The sequence below is a fragment of the Anoplophora glabripennis genome, unplaced genomic scaffold (genome assembly GCF_000390285.2).
Source record: "Anoplophora glabripennis isolate ALB-LARVAE unplaced genomic scaffold, Agla_2.0 scaffold329, whole genome shotgun sequence".
Taxonomy (NCBI): Eukaryota; Metazoa; Arthropoda; class Insecta; order Coleoptera; family Cerambycidae; genus Anoplophora; species Anoplophora glabripennis.
The window spans coordinates 441,783-458,778 of NW_019416941.1; the positions used below are offsets into that span (position 1 = coordinate 441,783).

Sequence of the window (16,996 nt, forward strand, 5' to 3'; positions counted from 1 at the left end):
TTGGTTTAAAAAACAGAAAACATCTTAAAAAAACGGAAGTGTATTATTTTTATATACATATTTCTTTTTATAAAACTACATCTCATAAGAAGAAAAATTTTTAACCATAATAACTTAACAATTAGTTGTGTTCGTTTTATGATCGGACAAAAAATATGGAGAGACCAAAGCTCTACTTATTTTCATATTTTCCATTATTTAATTTCGGTAAATTTTATTCAGCATATGTCTGTCATCTATACGTTAACAACTACTTACTCCATTACTTGTTTCGGTATTTACAGTCGGCGCCAATGGAATTATATATTGTAAATAAGGAAAGTGAAAATTCAAATTCTTCTACATATATATCATATTTACTTTACACGCCTTGACATTATTTAATGATCCTCATAAATACTAGATTACTATTTTAATGCAGAATAGCTGAATTATTCAAAATAGTGTTGGAAATGTATTATTTCTCACGTTTAAAAAACTTACAGTTTAATCTAAATTCGCTGGTTGTTATGTTAGGTACATAGGTACCTACCTACCTAGTTATTGCACACAATTCTATTAAACGTAATAATACTATATACTTATGAAGTGCCTGGTTTATTCGCAGATATATGAAATTCGTAACATAAATTACAATAGCACATTACACGAAAAGAAACACATTTCATACTCTATCACCCTTCAGCTTCCCGTTTATTTTATATTACCAAAAAATCAAGCCTAAGCAGTAACCAAAATTCTATACTAAACCTAGATTAATTTATCCTATTCTATATTCTTTCCTATTTAAAGACTGTCACACCACTGCAACCCCATTGTTTAGGGTTAACACAAGAAAACCACCCCTATAACCAAAAAATCGTATAAAATTATAAAATTCTACATTCGGGGATTCGAGTCACAAACTCCAACCACGAATTTACAGCCAGGAGACAACAGGCAAGTAAGTGATGAGCAAATAATAAATTGGTATATTTTTAGGGAAAGTTTAAAAGCTCAAAAATTTTTTCTAAAAAAATTTTATCAAATGAAGTCATCTTCGATGCCAGAAATGAGGTACCTACCTATAAGTACAAAATATATCTAACCCCATAGACAAGATTCTATTGAGATTGCTGGAAACTACTGTCAAACTAGCATTGAATTGTACCCACAATAATCAGTAAACAGCCAGTAATAAATAATTATCTAAAATAAAAAACTAATAATAGTAAGTACGTACTTATGTCTAAGTATAATTAATACAAAATCAGAAACTAATAATATATTAAATAATGAAATTATTATTTTTTATTCTCTGACAAAATTGAACACGAAAAAACAGCTACTGCAAAGAGTTGTTTTTGTTTCTACATTTTTCTTGGTATTGTTAATAATAGAATATGTTTTTTAAAAAGAAGTTAGCTAATATAAGCTCATAATATTCACCATCACATGTTACGTACCTACCTAATATTTATTGGGCAATAAAAGTATAGAAATTATTACCACACATTTATTTAAATTTATATAATATATAAAAAACAATGTAAAACATGTAAATGTTTACAAAAGAAATTTTACCTCAGATTATCACCAAATTGTTCATTAATTTTTTTTTAAAATTGGGACATTTATGTCTGCGTTACTTTTACGTACCTCACTAGGTATTCAGAATTTACATTATTCTAATTCATATAGTTTAGTCTTTAGTGATATTGCCCGTAATTAATCTCCAAAATTCCAGTTATTACATAATATTGTAATATATTTAAGTTCAAGGCAGGACAACGTAAAACGACATTTTTCCAAGAAGTGAGATGATATATATGTCCAGAATTAATTACGTTTTATAATATCTCAGGTGTTAAGGAAGTTGCCATATGTACATACAAATTTTAGTATGATCCAAATATATGTCAGGAACTATTTAAATAAACCGTATTCATCGAAAATCCAAAAAGACATGTTTTTCGTATACTAATTATGTATTTTTTACCGATTTATTATAAATTATATAAAAATAAAAGTATAAAATTTAAATAAAGATACAAATAACACCATAAATTCAATTTCGAATTTAACTAAAAAGTTGTGTTCATTTATTGAATTTTTTATTTGTAGGTAATTCCATATAACAGAAATTGAATCATTAAACTTTGAACTAGGCAGACAACAGTAACGCTACTTGTATAATGGGTTGCATGAATATTAATGTTATATTTAACCTTGAAATTTTCTGTCAAATAATGGAAAAGTGTATCTGTCAACATTGTCAGTTGAAGTGTCAAAAATTTAAACAATGTGCATTTTGTGTAAAAAAATAAACAATTTCATTCCTATATAAATCATATACTTTCACAAAAAATGGAACAAGTGAGACTTTTGGTACAAGAACAAGGACGTGAGGCTAGAAACCTTTTGGCATTTAATATTTCTGCTGATAACGACAATTTTAGAAGTAAGTTATATATATAAAAGAGTATTTTTCTTTACCACAAACGTAAATATTGTAGGCAAAGTGTCTCGAAAACCACCTTGTTCCCCAAGAAATTTGGAGCCTTCGCAAGTAAACAAACCTCCCAACATTCGTGGTCGCACAGGTGCTAGAGTACGGTCAGCCTCAACAGGAAGGGACAAAAGATCTGAATTGAGAGCTAGATATTGGGCATTGCTTTTTGGAAATCTACAAAGATCTGTATGTATCTTTTATTTAAATTAGATCTAGTTCAAGGTATGGCATCCATACTGAACAAAAGCTTTGATCATAGCATTCCTATTCTATTACTCAGTTCTATAAATACCATTGCAAGAGTATTAATATTTTATTTAATATTTTTCTCAGTATATTAATGTTATTTCTTTACATGTATAATGTTTAATTGTCAATAATTTTCCAGTTCTAATTGTGTATTAAGTAAATGTTTGCCCATATTTATCTTCATTGTAAAATTGAATTTATTCAGATTCTACCCTNATTCCTATTCTATTACTCAGTTCTATAAATACCATTGCAAGAGTATTAATATTTTATTTAATATTTTTCTCAGTATATTAATGTTATTTCTTTACATGTATAATGTTTAATTGTCAATAATTTTAGAGTATTAATATTTTATTTAATATTTTTCTCAGTATATTAATGTTATTTCTTTACATATATAATGTTTAATTGTCAATAATTTTCCAGTTCTAATTGTGTATTAACTAAATATTTTGCCCATATTTATATTCATTATAAAATTGAATTTATTCAAATTCTACCCTTAAGTAATCCAATATTAGAGGTACCAAGTACGTGTGTATGATATTTTCTTTTGCAATTACTGTGTAAAAAGTATTTATTATTTTATTTATTAATAATGGAATATTCAGTTCAATGACGGAAAAAAATTAAATTTCTTTGTTAAAATAATCTCTTCCATTGCTTAATTCTCAATTATAATAATTTGTGAATATACAGTGTGTTCTCAGATAGTCTTAACGATAGTTGTAGGCAGTATATAAATGACAAAAAATGTTTGTTGAATTTGACATTTTATGGAATAAGATTGCTTGATTAAAAAGTAATTCATATTGAAATTTAATTATGAAAAATTAAATAGGCTCTTGCAGGACAAAAAAAATTATTTTCTTTGTAAACAAGGTACTGAGCAAAGTATGTTTGTATGAAATATTGGAAGAAAATTATTAGGAAAAGTTATTTAAAATTAAAATATAAGCCCATATGCCAAAATTGGAAAAAAGATGCCTATTTACTGTATAAAAAATGTACTTTTCTTTAAAAAATTAGAAGAATTTTATTAGCATTAAAAATTATGCTTATAAACTCAAATTTAAAAAGAATTTTTTGAAATATTTCTAAAATTTGATAACTAAATTGAAAAATCATAGTAGACCCAATATTTTTTTCAGTTCCTTATATGTATAATGTAAAAATTTAAAAAAGGCCAATGGCCTCCAGTTTAGCATGTGGAGGTAACTTCTAATTGTGAACAACTTTTCCAATTGCTTTTTTTTTCGATATTTCGAAGGAAAGTGGACCATACAAACATTTTTTTTGCCTGTATTTGCCAAACCTTACTTAATTTTTTAGAAATAAAAATATTTAAAAATTAGTTTTTAATCAAGCAGCAATAAAAACTGCAATGGATTAATTATTATGAATTATGCAAATTAATTTCATTTATTTAGTAAATTTGTATGTGTTAAAATGTATTTTAATGATTTGATCCATTACGCACATTCTATTTAAAGTACCATATGGGTTTTTGGTTATGTCGTGGCCTATGTAGCTGATTATAATGCACTTGCATATTCTTAGCTAGGAATGTTTGACTTGTCCTTGTTAACTTGTTATCGTCAGGCTAGGCAGACCTGCTGTCAAAATCCCTCCTAGACATGCTCTGATATTGTAATTTAAAGCCGCTATGCTATCCTTCACTACCGGCAGCTTCAGTGGTGACTGTGCAATCGCTTTGCCGAGACTGAGTGATTAGTTACAAAGACCACTATGGAGGATCACCATCGCCTGAGGAGTGGTTTCGTCTAATGTCCTTAGAACTAATTACAAGAATGGAAAACAATATCAGGCTGGATGTAGGGGTTCTGGTAGTAGATCCACCTACACAAAGCCTAGCCCGAGAATAACAAGAGTAGGTCAAAGATTCCAAGCTAAGGCTAAGAAAGTTCAGTTCAAGTCGGTAACTGATGGCGACCAGATAGGTACATGGGACACGGTATAACTCAAAAAAATTGTGATACTTTAAATAACATCATGGTCCGTAAAACCATTATTAATACATATTCATTCTTCATTCATAACATTACAGATTGCTGAAATCTATAATACTGTTGAAACACATGAGAGTTTAACCGAATGTCAGGAAGTTTTACTGGTTCTGGAAAATTACTTGAGAGATTTCAATGCATTGGCAGATTGGTTTCGCATTAAATGGGATTATGAAAATACACCTATTTTACAAAGGCCAACATCTCTTGCTTGGGATATCTGTAAAACGAATCTTACCAAGAATAACAGATCTGGAAAATCGAGTCCAAGTCTAGGGTCTGGAAGGAACAGTCCTAATATATCAGGGAAGATTAGTCCAAGGGTTCTTACTAGTAAACCTAAAAATTCTACATCTTGTCCAACGAGTCCTTTACCTAGCATTGATCAGCCTATATTAGAAGGCAAACTATTAGAATCGCCTCCATCACAAAAAGAAAATTTAGATGTGAAATCAGAGGAAAATGATATACAAAACAAGGCAGCTAATTCTAATGAAAACAAAATATCTAATGAAGGCATTCAAGTCAGAAATGAAAGTAAACCAATCGAGGAAGATAATAAGTTAGAGGAAAAGAGTTCTAGTGTTGTTGAGATAAAAGCCACAGAAACTAATACCAATAGTATTACTAAAACACAATTAAAATTGGACGGTACAAAGAAGAGAGTCGAAGTTTTAAAAGGTAATGAAGCTAAGACAAAAATTGTCCAAAGAATGCCAGTAAAATTGGGGATAAAGAAAGATGTTAAACCATCACCACAAAAGCAGAAGCCAATCGAGCAGAATAAATTAACTAATAATAAGTTGTTAAAGAAAAGTAACGATGATATTAAATCTGTAACTAAAGAAGTACATTCTTGTAGTGATGCTGCTGCAGAAAACAAATCAATTAAGAAGAGCACTGAAGATGTAAAATATAAAGAAGTTTCTACCGAGACACCCATGGAAAATAAATCTGATTTGGAACAAATGAAGCAGAATTTGGATTTAAATTTAGAAACTGTGCCATCTTCTGTTTCTTCAGACTTAAACCAAATCTGTAAAAACATCGATTCACCTAGCGAGGACCAGAAAACTTATGATACGTTGCGTAAAGTAGGTGTCCTAAGTGCTGAAAAAAGTACATGTACTGACGATGACTTTCCAAAACTACCAATTAAGAAAACCAATATAGTAAAGATAAACCAGGAATGCCAAACAGACGATAAAGAAAATGATAAAAAATCTGTCAGTCCTATGAAAACAGCTAAGACCGAGATAAATAAACCTTGTCGACCTATTACCGCATCTCGCCCTGCCTATTCTACTGCCTTAACAAAAAGTGCTTCTGCAAAAATCGTGCCTCCTAGACCAAAAGTGGAAGTTAGGTCTGTCACTGCTAGTGGTCGAACTAATACACTACCTAAAACTGTTAAACCATTTTCATCAAGAAATTTTGTATCAAATACCATAGCCACAGACAAAAATGCCTTAGCGAGAAGCAAAACCGTTAGTGATATGAAAACGGCACCAAAAAGCAATTTTAATGCTACTTCAAGACAAAAAACTTTTCAGAAAACAGAGTTGCCGAGAGTTAACCCTACAAAACCTACCACTCATCCCATTTTGTTACAAAAGAGTAAAACTACACTTACAAAGGAACATTTAACAAAATCTTTATCTCTAGATGAATATGCTAGTTCTGTGGAAACCTTAGTCAATCAGGAGAGAACAGCTGATTCATCAAATGTTACTAACTCTAGCAATAGCATCGCAAGTTCCTCTGAAACATTAAACAATGACAGTGTTAGGAGTGATGTTACCGATGGTTGGTTAACTGTCAAATGTAGGTCTAGATTCAAAAATAATAGTAGGCCTAGACGTTCCGACACGGCCTTGTCATGGGCAACTAGGTTCCATCAAGTTAGTGCTACTGCAAGCTTACCAGCCTTGGCTTTACTTCCCGAAAATACTGACACAGCTAAACCCCAAAAGTCTATTGAGAAGAGTGTCAAAGAGAATCTGAATACGTTGAAGTCACTTAAAAATAATCCCGATGCTAATACAGTTCAGTTAAAAAGATCGCATACCACTCTTAGCAAGCTAAGTATAAACAAGAACTCAATTCAGGAGAAGAACAAGACAAATCTTCAAATTAAGAAGACAGCTGAGAGGAAGGAACTTGAGCAAGAACAAAAAAAAGTACCTGATGATGTTGATTCAGAAACAGATGATGAGATGAAAATGAAAGACATGCAAGATGAGATAGCAACAGAGGAAGAGCATAGAAAAAAAGCAAAACAATTGTCTGAAGAGGAAGACAGACTTACCAAGGAAATAGAACAGTTGCAGTGTTTGGAAATTGAAGTGGATACCGAAACTGATGGTACCGAAACTGATGGGGACGAATTACAAGGTGATAATGATGAGGACAGTGAATGCAATGTGCCGGTGCATGTTGATGATGAAGAAATGTCTCTGGAAGCAAGATACGAACCAATGCTTGCAGGTAACATTTTATTAACTTTAACTTGGTATTAAAGTAGGCAACAAAAAATAAATAATAATTTAATTGAAGTAAATGAAAATATACCAGGAACTATTACAAAATAAAAAAATATTTATAGAAATTGTTAAAGGGACATTATCAGAGTTACTTTGGCCTGACGGTCTAATAAAATGTTTGTTCTGTCTTGAAAACAGGAAGATATTCCTCTTAAGTTTTCATAAACATTGTTTATCTTGCCACAAAAACCAAAGGGTTAAAAAATTTAATACAAAAAATATTGTAGCTGCCTTAGGATTTACTATTTTGAATATAATTCTCAAATATAGTGTTTAAAAGGACACAGGACACCCTACCTATTCGTAAGAAAAAATAACAAAATTCCAAAAAAGATGACACTTGAATTTCTGCAGTTAAATATATTTAATTATTTATCTTGAGATTGCTTGTAAAAACAAAATATTACACTACAATATATTACAAGTTGGCATAAGTAACATAATAATAAGAATTTAAGACATTGAATGTTATTTGAAGTTATTTAGCAGTTCAATTGGCTAAAAAAATATGAAATATTGTATGTAAATCTCTGTGGCTGTTTTCAGTGGCCAAATATGGTAATTGTAACTTTACTTTTATGGAAATATTTTTTTGTCGTCGTTGGAAGTTCTTTTAATAACATACTCAATATGTTATTACTATTTCTTCGAGCTGGCTTCTTTTCCTTCCATATTCACTCATTTTTTTTTCATTTTATTGCCAATTTCTAAAGTTCATATAAAAAAACACTTATTACTTTGAGGAGTAAAATTTTTGCATGCCTTTGCATTTCCAATCACAAAACTAAACACCTAAACATAAGTCTTGCTAGTCACGGCTAAATTTGAATTCTCCAATGAATTCCTATTACGCGTCTTTTCTCATCGCAGACACCGATATATTTACATTACTTGAAGGCACGGAGATCTGTCGATAACCCAAACAACGTGGAACCTTTGGGTGTGTCCCTGTACCGATTCTTACATTTAGATTAATATTAGTAAACTCAGATATTTTTCAGATAATCTCTCAATATGTTCTATTCTCGAATACACATTTGATATCAAAGAAAAAGTTTTCATAGTACTTCGATATAAATTCTTGCTGTATGACTGGTAAACGCCAACCTGTACGAATCAATAATTTCCAGGTAACTGCCGAGGCCTAAGAAAAGTTTGTAATGTTTCTATATCTTTGCAAAGTTATAGGGACAGAATTACGATTTTCTTCAAAGAAATAGGTCCCAATAAATTTAAACTTCTAAACGGCACATCGTACCGTTATTTTAGGCGAATGTAGTGGTATCTGGTGAACTTTACATGAATTTTTTTCTTGATCCATTTGAATAAAAATGTGCCTCATTGATCACATAAACTTTGCCTGTGGCTGAATTTTTTGTACTTTTTTTCCAGCGATTCAATTTGATGCAACAGTAATTACTTTTTGAATTTATCCCTCAGAAAAAAATTACCCCATATAATGTTAAAACTGCGATGTTAAATTTTCAGATATGTCTTGGAGTGAAAGAATAGACACTTTGGCAGCACTGGAGGCATTAAATGCCAGACATCCAGGTCGAGCCCACGAACTTCATCAAAAACTCTCTAACCCAGCAAGAAGGAGAAGTTTGGCGGAAACTATCAGAAAATATCAAGCTAAGCAAGCGAAAGCTCAGCAAAGACGTCAGGATCTACAACTTGAAAAAGCACAAAAACTGCAAGCCTTATGGTCTAGAGTAGAGGATGTGAAGGCAGCTAAACTGCAATTAATTGAAGAAAAGCGGAAAAGAATGGAAATGAGGTAATATTAAGCCAGTGCCAATTAATGATCTGTATTAATTGTAAATATTTTCAGATTACAAAAGGCAGCTCAAAACAGAAAGAAGCACATTAAAGGAATTATAAAAAAGGCTCATGATGAGGAAGAAAAACTTAAAGAAATAGCTTTTATAAATGAATTGGAAGCACAAAATAAAAGGTGACATAACTATTACCCGTTTTAAATATTATGGATATTAATAATTATAATTTTGTAGGCATGACTTTCTACAATCTTGTCGAGAACAGAGAGGTAGGATACAGGGAATTCAAGAAGACAGACGAAAGAGGCAAGAGGAGAAGGCTGCCAAAGAAGCTGCTGTCGAAGAAAGACGAAAAGCCTTGGAACGTGAAAGATTAGAACGTCTTGATAGGCTGCAGGATGAAAGACGTCAAAGAGATGAGAGAATTGGCCAACAGCAACAACAGAGAGAAAGAGAAAGACAGGAACTAGCAAGGGAAAAGGCAAGGGACAGAGAGGTAAGTTAAAAGGTTTTAAAAATTCCAATTAATCTAAAATAAATATGAAATTATAGGAAAGATTATCCGCTCTGCATGAAAAACAACTAGCTTCGACTCAAGAGCTACAGAAGAGAATAGAGCAAAAACAAGAGGACTCTAAGAGACGTCACGATGAGAATATGGAGCAGATCCGGCAAAGAGCTCTGGAATTATCAATTCATAGATGTCAGAATGACGACAATGAGGCGCCCAATATGGTACCGTATCCAACTCAGAAGTGGTGTACTGTGTGCAATGTGCTTGTAAGTGATAAAATTAATATTAACAAATTGCAGCATAGAGGATTTTTTTTTTTTTTTTGATGCACTAATACTCATTAACTCAATATCACAAAGGCTTGATGTGTATTATTGCAGTTGAATTTTAAATTCTAAATAAATTTATTTTTGTTAAATTTGCAAATATGTGATTTTTGTGTTGTAACTCTCCACAGTGTCTTATGCTTTTTTGTTATACTGATTAGTATGAGATTTGTTAAAATCCCTATTTAAAGTATAGGTAATATTTTAATAGGTAATTAAAAAAGTCCTATGAAGTAATGTCAGAAAATGTTAATTTTCAAAGTATGTGTTGAAATTTGTAAAAAAATCATTTGCTAATACAGTGCAACCTCTTTAACCGAACACACGTTAATCCGATCACACTCTAATCCGAATGGCCAAATTTGAACGATGACAAGAAAAGACTAGATCGCTTCACACGTACGCGCGTAATCGGCAGTCGGTTTGTTTGCCGATAGCGAAGAACCTGTTGCGTGTCGTGTTTTGTGTAACAATTTTAGAGTTTTTTTGGAAGTAAGAAAAATAAAACATGTGAAAAGCGTAATACATATATGTATATGTATAACTACATGTTTATGTTTTACCTTTTATAAGTTTTATGTATCTTATATGATTTATATTTATATTGTTATAATAAAATGTGTATGTACTTATATAATATACATATGTACAAATCTTTATAGCACATATTACAACCATATGCGACAGCTCTTTGATGTGGTCAATTTCGCCGCGATGACCTTGGACCTTTAACTGGGATGCATCTCCTTCTTTGTCCTACAATGTATTTCCCTCTCTTTCACTGTCGCATATGGTTGTAATATGTGTTTATAGTATGTTCGATAATCCGAACGATTCGATAATACGAACAACGCCTAATAATGTGGTGTTCGGATTAAAGAGGTTGCACTGTATATCATTGAATATATTTGTCATAGAACAATGAAAGAGAGAATGCATTAAGCAATGTTCAATGTTCAATGTTTTATAATGTATGTATTTGCACTTGACATTCTCGGCTATGTTATTGCTCGCGTCACGTTCTCCAATCTTTTCCAAAGAATCTTGAGAGACCGCAATCAAGATGAGCGGAATGTCTAGCAAATGTTTGTGATGATTGCGTACCATGCTAATTCTATGAATCGTTTAAAATCGAAGTTAATTGGCCACATGACTACATGAAATTAAAAAATAAAATTAACTTATACAAATGGCCAGTCTTTCTACAGGTGGTATGTAGCGTCTAAATCTTATATTTAGCATCTGAATGTCTTCGTGAATAACTCTAGTAACTCTAGTGGCTACTTTCCAGATTAGTGCTGTCAAAAACCGGAAAAAAGTGACTCCAGTTAACCGGGTTCTGTAAAAACCGATTTCAGATAAAACCAGTTAGTCGAATAGTTGCTAAAACTGGATATTCTAAAACCGGTTATTCGAATAACCAGTTACTCGAATAATGGCTAAAACCGGATATCTGAAAATCGGTGCTTTGTAAAACTGACGAGATATACAATGTTATTTACATATTCACATATTTTAAATTTTAAAGTTAAATCTAATGTTAAAAGTTAAAATGTTAAAACAGTTATTACTGTGATTCTTCAATTTATTATTTATATAAATGGATTTGGTCGTTTGGTGTATGTGGGTGTGGGTGACTGTTTTTTTTATCAGTCTGTGTCTGTGTTCCAGGATAAAATATAAAAGTAAATTGTATTTCCCTTAATAGTTCAACCCTTCTAATATGTATGTACTATGTAGACTGTGTCAATAACTACATAACACTATAGTACATTGTGTAATGAGTGAAGAAAAGTTGCCAATAGCGCCACGCGGGTGCAGTTGACGCACAAGCGAACCAACTGCGGAAAAAACCCAAGTGGTGCTATGGCAACTTTTCAGAACAAGTTGCACATACTATTTTTTATCACGAGTGCGAGTTGTTATGGGACCTATAGCGTAGGGGCTTATATGCACAGAAAGTGCCAGATAATACAACGGCGTGATGTTATTTTCATAGTGCGACTATATTATGGTGTTATGTACTTATTATCGAATAGTCAGTTATTTGATTAATTGGTTATTTGAATAATTGGGTACTTGAAGAATTGAATAACGGGTTTTCCGGTTTCTTAAAAATCCGAATTATCCGAAACCGGTTAACCGACTATCCAAAAAACCGATTTCAGTTGCCAGCACTATTCCAGATGACATACGGAAGAACTGAAAAAATCGCTGTTCGTCCAATAACAATTTTTTTAATAAAGTTTGACATTCACCCTCTACTTGTCTGCTTTTGTTAATTGGATGAATCCAAAATCTTGCGTGTTTCTGGAATCTGGAATTTTAGGGAGGGTAGCTTAAAAAGCTAATTAGTACTTAGGCTCATTGGGTCTTTTATACTTCCTCCCATTAGGAAGTCAATCCACCTGAGCTGCTAACCAATCTATTACAGAGAAAAGGGTGGTGATATTGCTCAGGGGGATCTCTCTAATATAAGCCAAAGGAGGCCAACATTCTCCCAACATGAATTCTCTTGTTGAGGAGACATCTTGCGTGCTGTTTTCTTTAGCGCTTTTCTTCCTCTTCAAATAAAACCAATAAAAATACCTCTTCCATAGAATTCATTTTCTTAACTACTAAAATAATATTGCAACTATTTAAAGGGAAGCGGGCAGGATTGTGTGCGATTGTCAAATGCAACTGATTTTGTAAAAAACCATGATCAGCTCAGTCCAGAACGGTACCCAATGCAACAGGACCACCTAATGCATTCTCTTCTTAACAATTAGGCTAATGATTTACGTCATTAAAGAGTGACTGAAAATACAAATATGTCAACCAGGGGCAGCAATAATTCGACATCACTTATATTTTCGAAATTCAATGAAAATTGTTTGAAAAAAAAAGTTGATTCTTTTTAACGTTAGCAAGGACTTGTACAGAGAAATTCAGAATAAATGAAGTAACATCACATATAAAGGTTACAGAGTAGAGTTGTTTCAAAATCTTATGAGCTTTGACCTTCATATGCGCAGAAACATAATTCCAACAGTCGTCTAAATTATTCTATGTCCTAAAAACATTACATCTATTATTCAGACTATCTCATGCTCTCGTAGCGTAAACAAGCCTTTGATCCGATTACAAATATCATAACAAAATGCCTTATTCTTTATTATTTTAATTTAAGCAATAAGAATATATATATAACGAACGTTCGCTAGTTGAATTTATTGATGCCCGAGCGCCTTAGTTCATTTCTGGTTGTAATGAGGCACGTGGTCTAATTCTGAGTCAATGTTTTCACAACATGCTTATTAGAAGAATTATGCGGATACGCCACGCCTTTCGCGTATTTCGCGACTCATGAGATTTTGAAACTACTCTACACTGCCTTATGATATCTGTAGGATCTATCTCCTGCAACTTCACGTCAAGGTTCAATATTTCAATAAGTAATGGTTGAAATGTCACAAAACTTTGATACGTTTCTTTTGAAGGTTAGTACTATATAACATGCATGGATTTTTGATGTGGCGCCATCTATTTTTTGACCAATATGTTAAATATAAAAATTAGTTTTACAAATATGTTTCGCAAATAAAAAATTTTATAATTTATGACAAATCACTCAATCGTACAATGACGGTTTACTCCCATTTCCTTCAATCATCAAAGATGCCATAGTGACCTCTAGGAGAGAACTTAGAAGTCGTTAATATGTCAACAGACATTGACTAATTTTTAAAAGTTTTCGCTTGTTGGCATTATACATAAAAAAATACCAATTAATATAAGAAAAAATTTAAATTAACTAATTCATTCACCAAAAATATTTAAAAAAATGGTATGTATTTTAAGAAATAAATGTTTCCGTTTTCTTTAAAGTTGAATGAAACTTCCTCCTTGTATTTGTAGAAAAAAATGTGAATTTACCGGAATTTACTAATTTACTAATTGATCAAAATGAAATTAGTTAAGGTTAGCGATATTTATTTGTACAACTTTCATTTTTCTCGTATGATGACTGAGAAGGTAGGTGAAAAAAAATTGTATATTTACTGGAAACAAAGAAATGACTTCTTTCAATCGTAAATTTTGAGTTTAGATAATCCTGAATTACTGTGCATATCAAATATTTATATATTACATAGTTTTATTTTGTTGCAGATTAAATCTGAAGTATATCTCATGAGTCACTTGCGTGGCCGAATGCACCAGGATGCCGTCAAACAGGCTAACCCCGATTTCAACAATCTCACATCAAACGACGTTGAACAGTACAATCTGAAACAGATAGTGGAAGCCCCTGCGGGCAAAGAAGATCCCAAGGAAGCAGCAGCTAAAGAAAGAGGTCGTTCCCACCGTAAACGGTGCAAGAAAATCAGGCAGCGCATGGCAGTCAAAGGTGCTGAGTACGAGACGGGTTATAAACCCAATGTTCTCGACGGCACTAACAAGAGAAGCCTCAATAGGAGCATCAATACTATTGGGTCGATTACAAACCAGGCCAGCCAAGGTTTGTCGCCTTCTAGTTCTAGTCAGTTGGATAGAATTCTGAATGAGCTTACGAGGTTGCTGAGTAAAGGCAACGGAAATGACTTGTTGGTGTTTCAAAGTGTTGGCGGCTTTGCTGTTCTAGGAAAACTTCTGGCACTAGGTCAAGATGGAAATACATCAATTTCTGTCAAGTAAGTTTGAATATATTTTTATGAATTACCTTCTTTCTTTTTTCTATTTTCTATGGAGTTCATGTTTATTAGTTTTACTCTGGTATTTTCATTATTTTTTCAAAACTGTATGTATTCGATGACAGCTGTTAGTTAGGGTTGCCAACTGTTATGATTTTCATAGGACATCCTGATTTGTGGTAATTTTTTTAAAGTTTTGCTTAACTCTGATTAGGCGCCAGATGTCCCAATTTCAGAGGATTATTGCACTATTGGCGATATCACTTCTGCCATCTTTCGAGAATGCAAGTAAACGGGATAAATAAAGAAATAGCAAACTATCATTCTTTCTTTCCAATTAAAGATTTTCCCTTTATTGTCAGCCTTGCTGGTAGAGGTCTCTGTGGGGGCTGAGGCTGAGTGTGCGATGATTTCAGTTGTGAGTTAGTCCATTTTCATTTATTGAAGATTATGGGTCAAAATATCAATAACAGTGATCATGATAAAGAATGTGAACCAAGATGTAGTAGTAAAAAAAAATTAAACAGTTTATGTTAGTCTCGGTCAACGTCAACCTTGAATACAAAAATTTAATTAAATGTGTCAACTAAATAGTCAAATGGTTGTTTTTTTATCTCGCTGAAAGACTTTTATATTCATTTCGCCGCAGCAATACGTTAGCTATTTTGTTATCATAGTAGTATTGCGAAAGTTTTTCCCAGACAATACTGAGGAACTTGAAGACTAGCCATTATATCTAGTATTTTTTCACAATGCTCTAAATTTATTTCATGACACAATTAAGAGTGGTCTAAGAAGTAACCTGAAGCAAATAATTGAGGATAAATTCATTGGTTTCCAGACTTCTAATGTGTTAAAGTGTTTTGACGATAACAAACAGGCAATGACTGTGACACAATTCATAAATTGGTACAGTAATGTGTTGCAGTATACCATACACGCCTAAAGTATGGAATAAATTCAGTAAAAACGAAACAAATTTTTTTTGGGAAAAATCCTCGAACAGGTCGATTTTTAATTTAAAAAATACATATTTTAAACTTAAAGTTCAAAGTGTACGTTAATATACCACCTAATTTCGAAGAACTCCAAAATTGTATTATAGATGAAGTACACAGAGTTATCCCAGAAATAATTCATAATGTGCAAGAAGAATTTCTACACAGACTTGCGTATTGTCAAGAAGTCGGTGGGTGGCAATTCGAACACTTAATTTAGGTAGAAAACTTAATGAATTGTATTTGCTTGACATAGGAATTGTTATTTTTTTAATGCATGATTGATTTTAAAAAAGTTGTAAAATGTATAAAGCGAAATGCTTGCCTATCATTTTAATATAAAATACAAGAAGTTTTAATCCAAGTAAGCAGCACAAATTAAACCAGCGGATTTGCGTTGTTTGCGTGGAATAAAACTTGTTGTATTTTGAACTAAAATGATAGGCAAGCAATTTTCATTGTATTCCTTGGTGATGTACTTCATTCTTATATTTTTGAATTTTTGCAGTCACCAATCGATTTTCTGCTGCAATCGAGAGCATTGCTCAGTGCATTTTACAATGCGTTTTTAATATTATTAAATACTTTTTCCTAAGAAACTTACTTTACTACCTACTTACTAGGTTGTTACATGAAAGTCGTCTATTTAGTCGATGTTAAGAGAGATTTTTGTTAATTTTCAAAGTTTATTTGCATTGTTTGTTACATAAAGGTTTTTTCAATTCATGTAAGTTTAGAGATTCCATTGATTCTTGAAAAAGAATAACTTTAACATAAAGACTGAGTGATTTTAAGTCTGGTTAGTCTGACTCCAAGTCTGATTAGTTAGAGTGATTAGATTAGCTAAGTGTATACCGTAAAATATGTTGCTTTTTGTCTAAGTTTTGATTACATTGATTTTTGTCTAAATTTTGATTTGTTAATTTTTGTTTAAATTTTGATTTGTCGATTAAAGAGCTAATTTCTGTAAGATTTTCATATTTTTTATTTGTAACCCTCAATACTGAAATAATCCCGAAATCCCGGGATTATAGAAATAAGGGCCGAAATCAAATTCCCTAGTTACGAGTAAAAGTAAATTCTACAGATTTTTGCAGTGAGTTTTTTAAGTATGCACTTGATACCAAGAAAAAATGACAGTATCAACTAACTACAATTAGTTGTGAAGTTTTTTTTTAATTATTTAAAACAACATTGCTTTATGATGAATTTATAGTATTGTTTGATGCATCGCAATATGGGGAAATTAGAAATTTTTTTTTTGTTTGTTTAAATGGAAAAGCGATTTAATTTGTTTGTAATAAAAACAAATTAAGGTTTTTTTCTATTACCTATTTATAGTCATTTGTAAATTTATAGTATTACTTCATTTTATAAATGACTTTTTACAT

At 31.8% G+C, this 16,996-nt stretch overlaps 1 protein-coding gene across 1 annotated transcript in view; it reads left to right on the forward strand.

Moving 5' to 3' along the window:
• The first annotated feature begins 2,258 nt into the window (after positions 1-2,258).
• Positions 2,259-16,996, forward strand: part of LOC108907772 (S phase cyclin A-associated protein in the endoplasmic reticulum) — a 41,872-nt gene continuing 27,134 nt past the window's right edge. The window contains exons 1-8 of the mRNA XM_018711566.1: positions 2,259-2,440; positions 2,496-2,677; positions 4,812-7,257; positions 8,802-9,093; positions 9,148-9,270; positions 9,329-9,590; positions 9,647-9,874; positions 14,087-14,607. Of these exons, the coding sequence (XP_018567082.1) occupies positions 2,347-2,440; positions 2,496-2,677; positions 4,812-7,257; positions 8,802-9,093; positions 9,148-9,270; positions 9,329-9,590; positions 9,647-9,874; positions 14,087-14,607 (4,148 nt within the window). The 5' untranslated portion in view covers positions 2,259-2,346. The remainder of the gene's footprint in view (positions 2,441-2,495; positions 2,678-4,811; positions 7,258-8,801; positions 9,094-9,147; positions 9,271-9,328; positions 9,591-9,646; positions 9,875-14,086; positions 14,608-16,996) is intronic.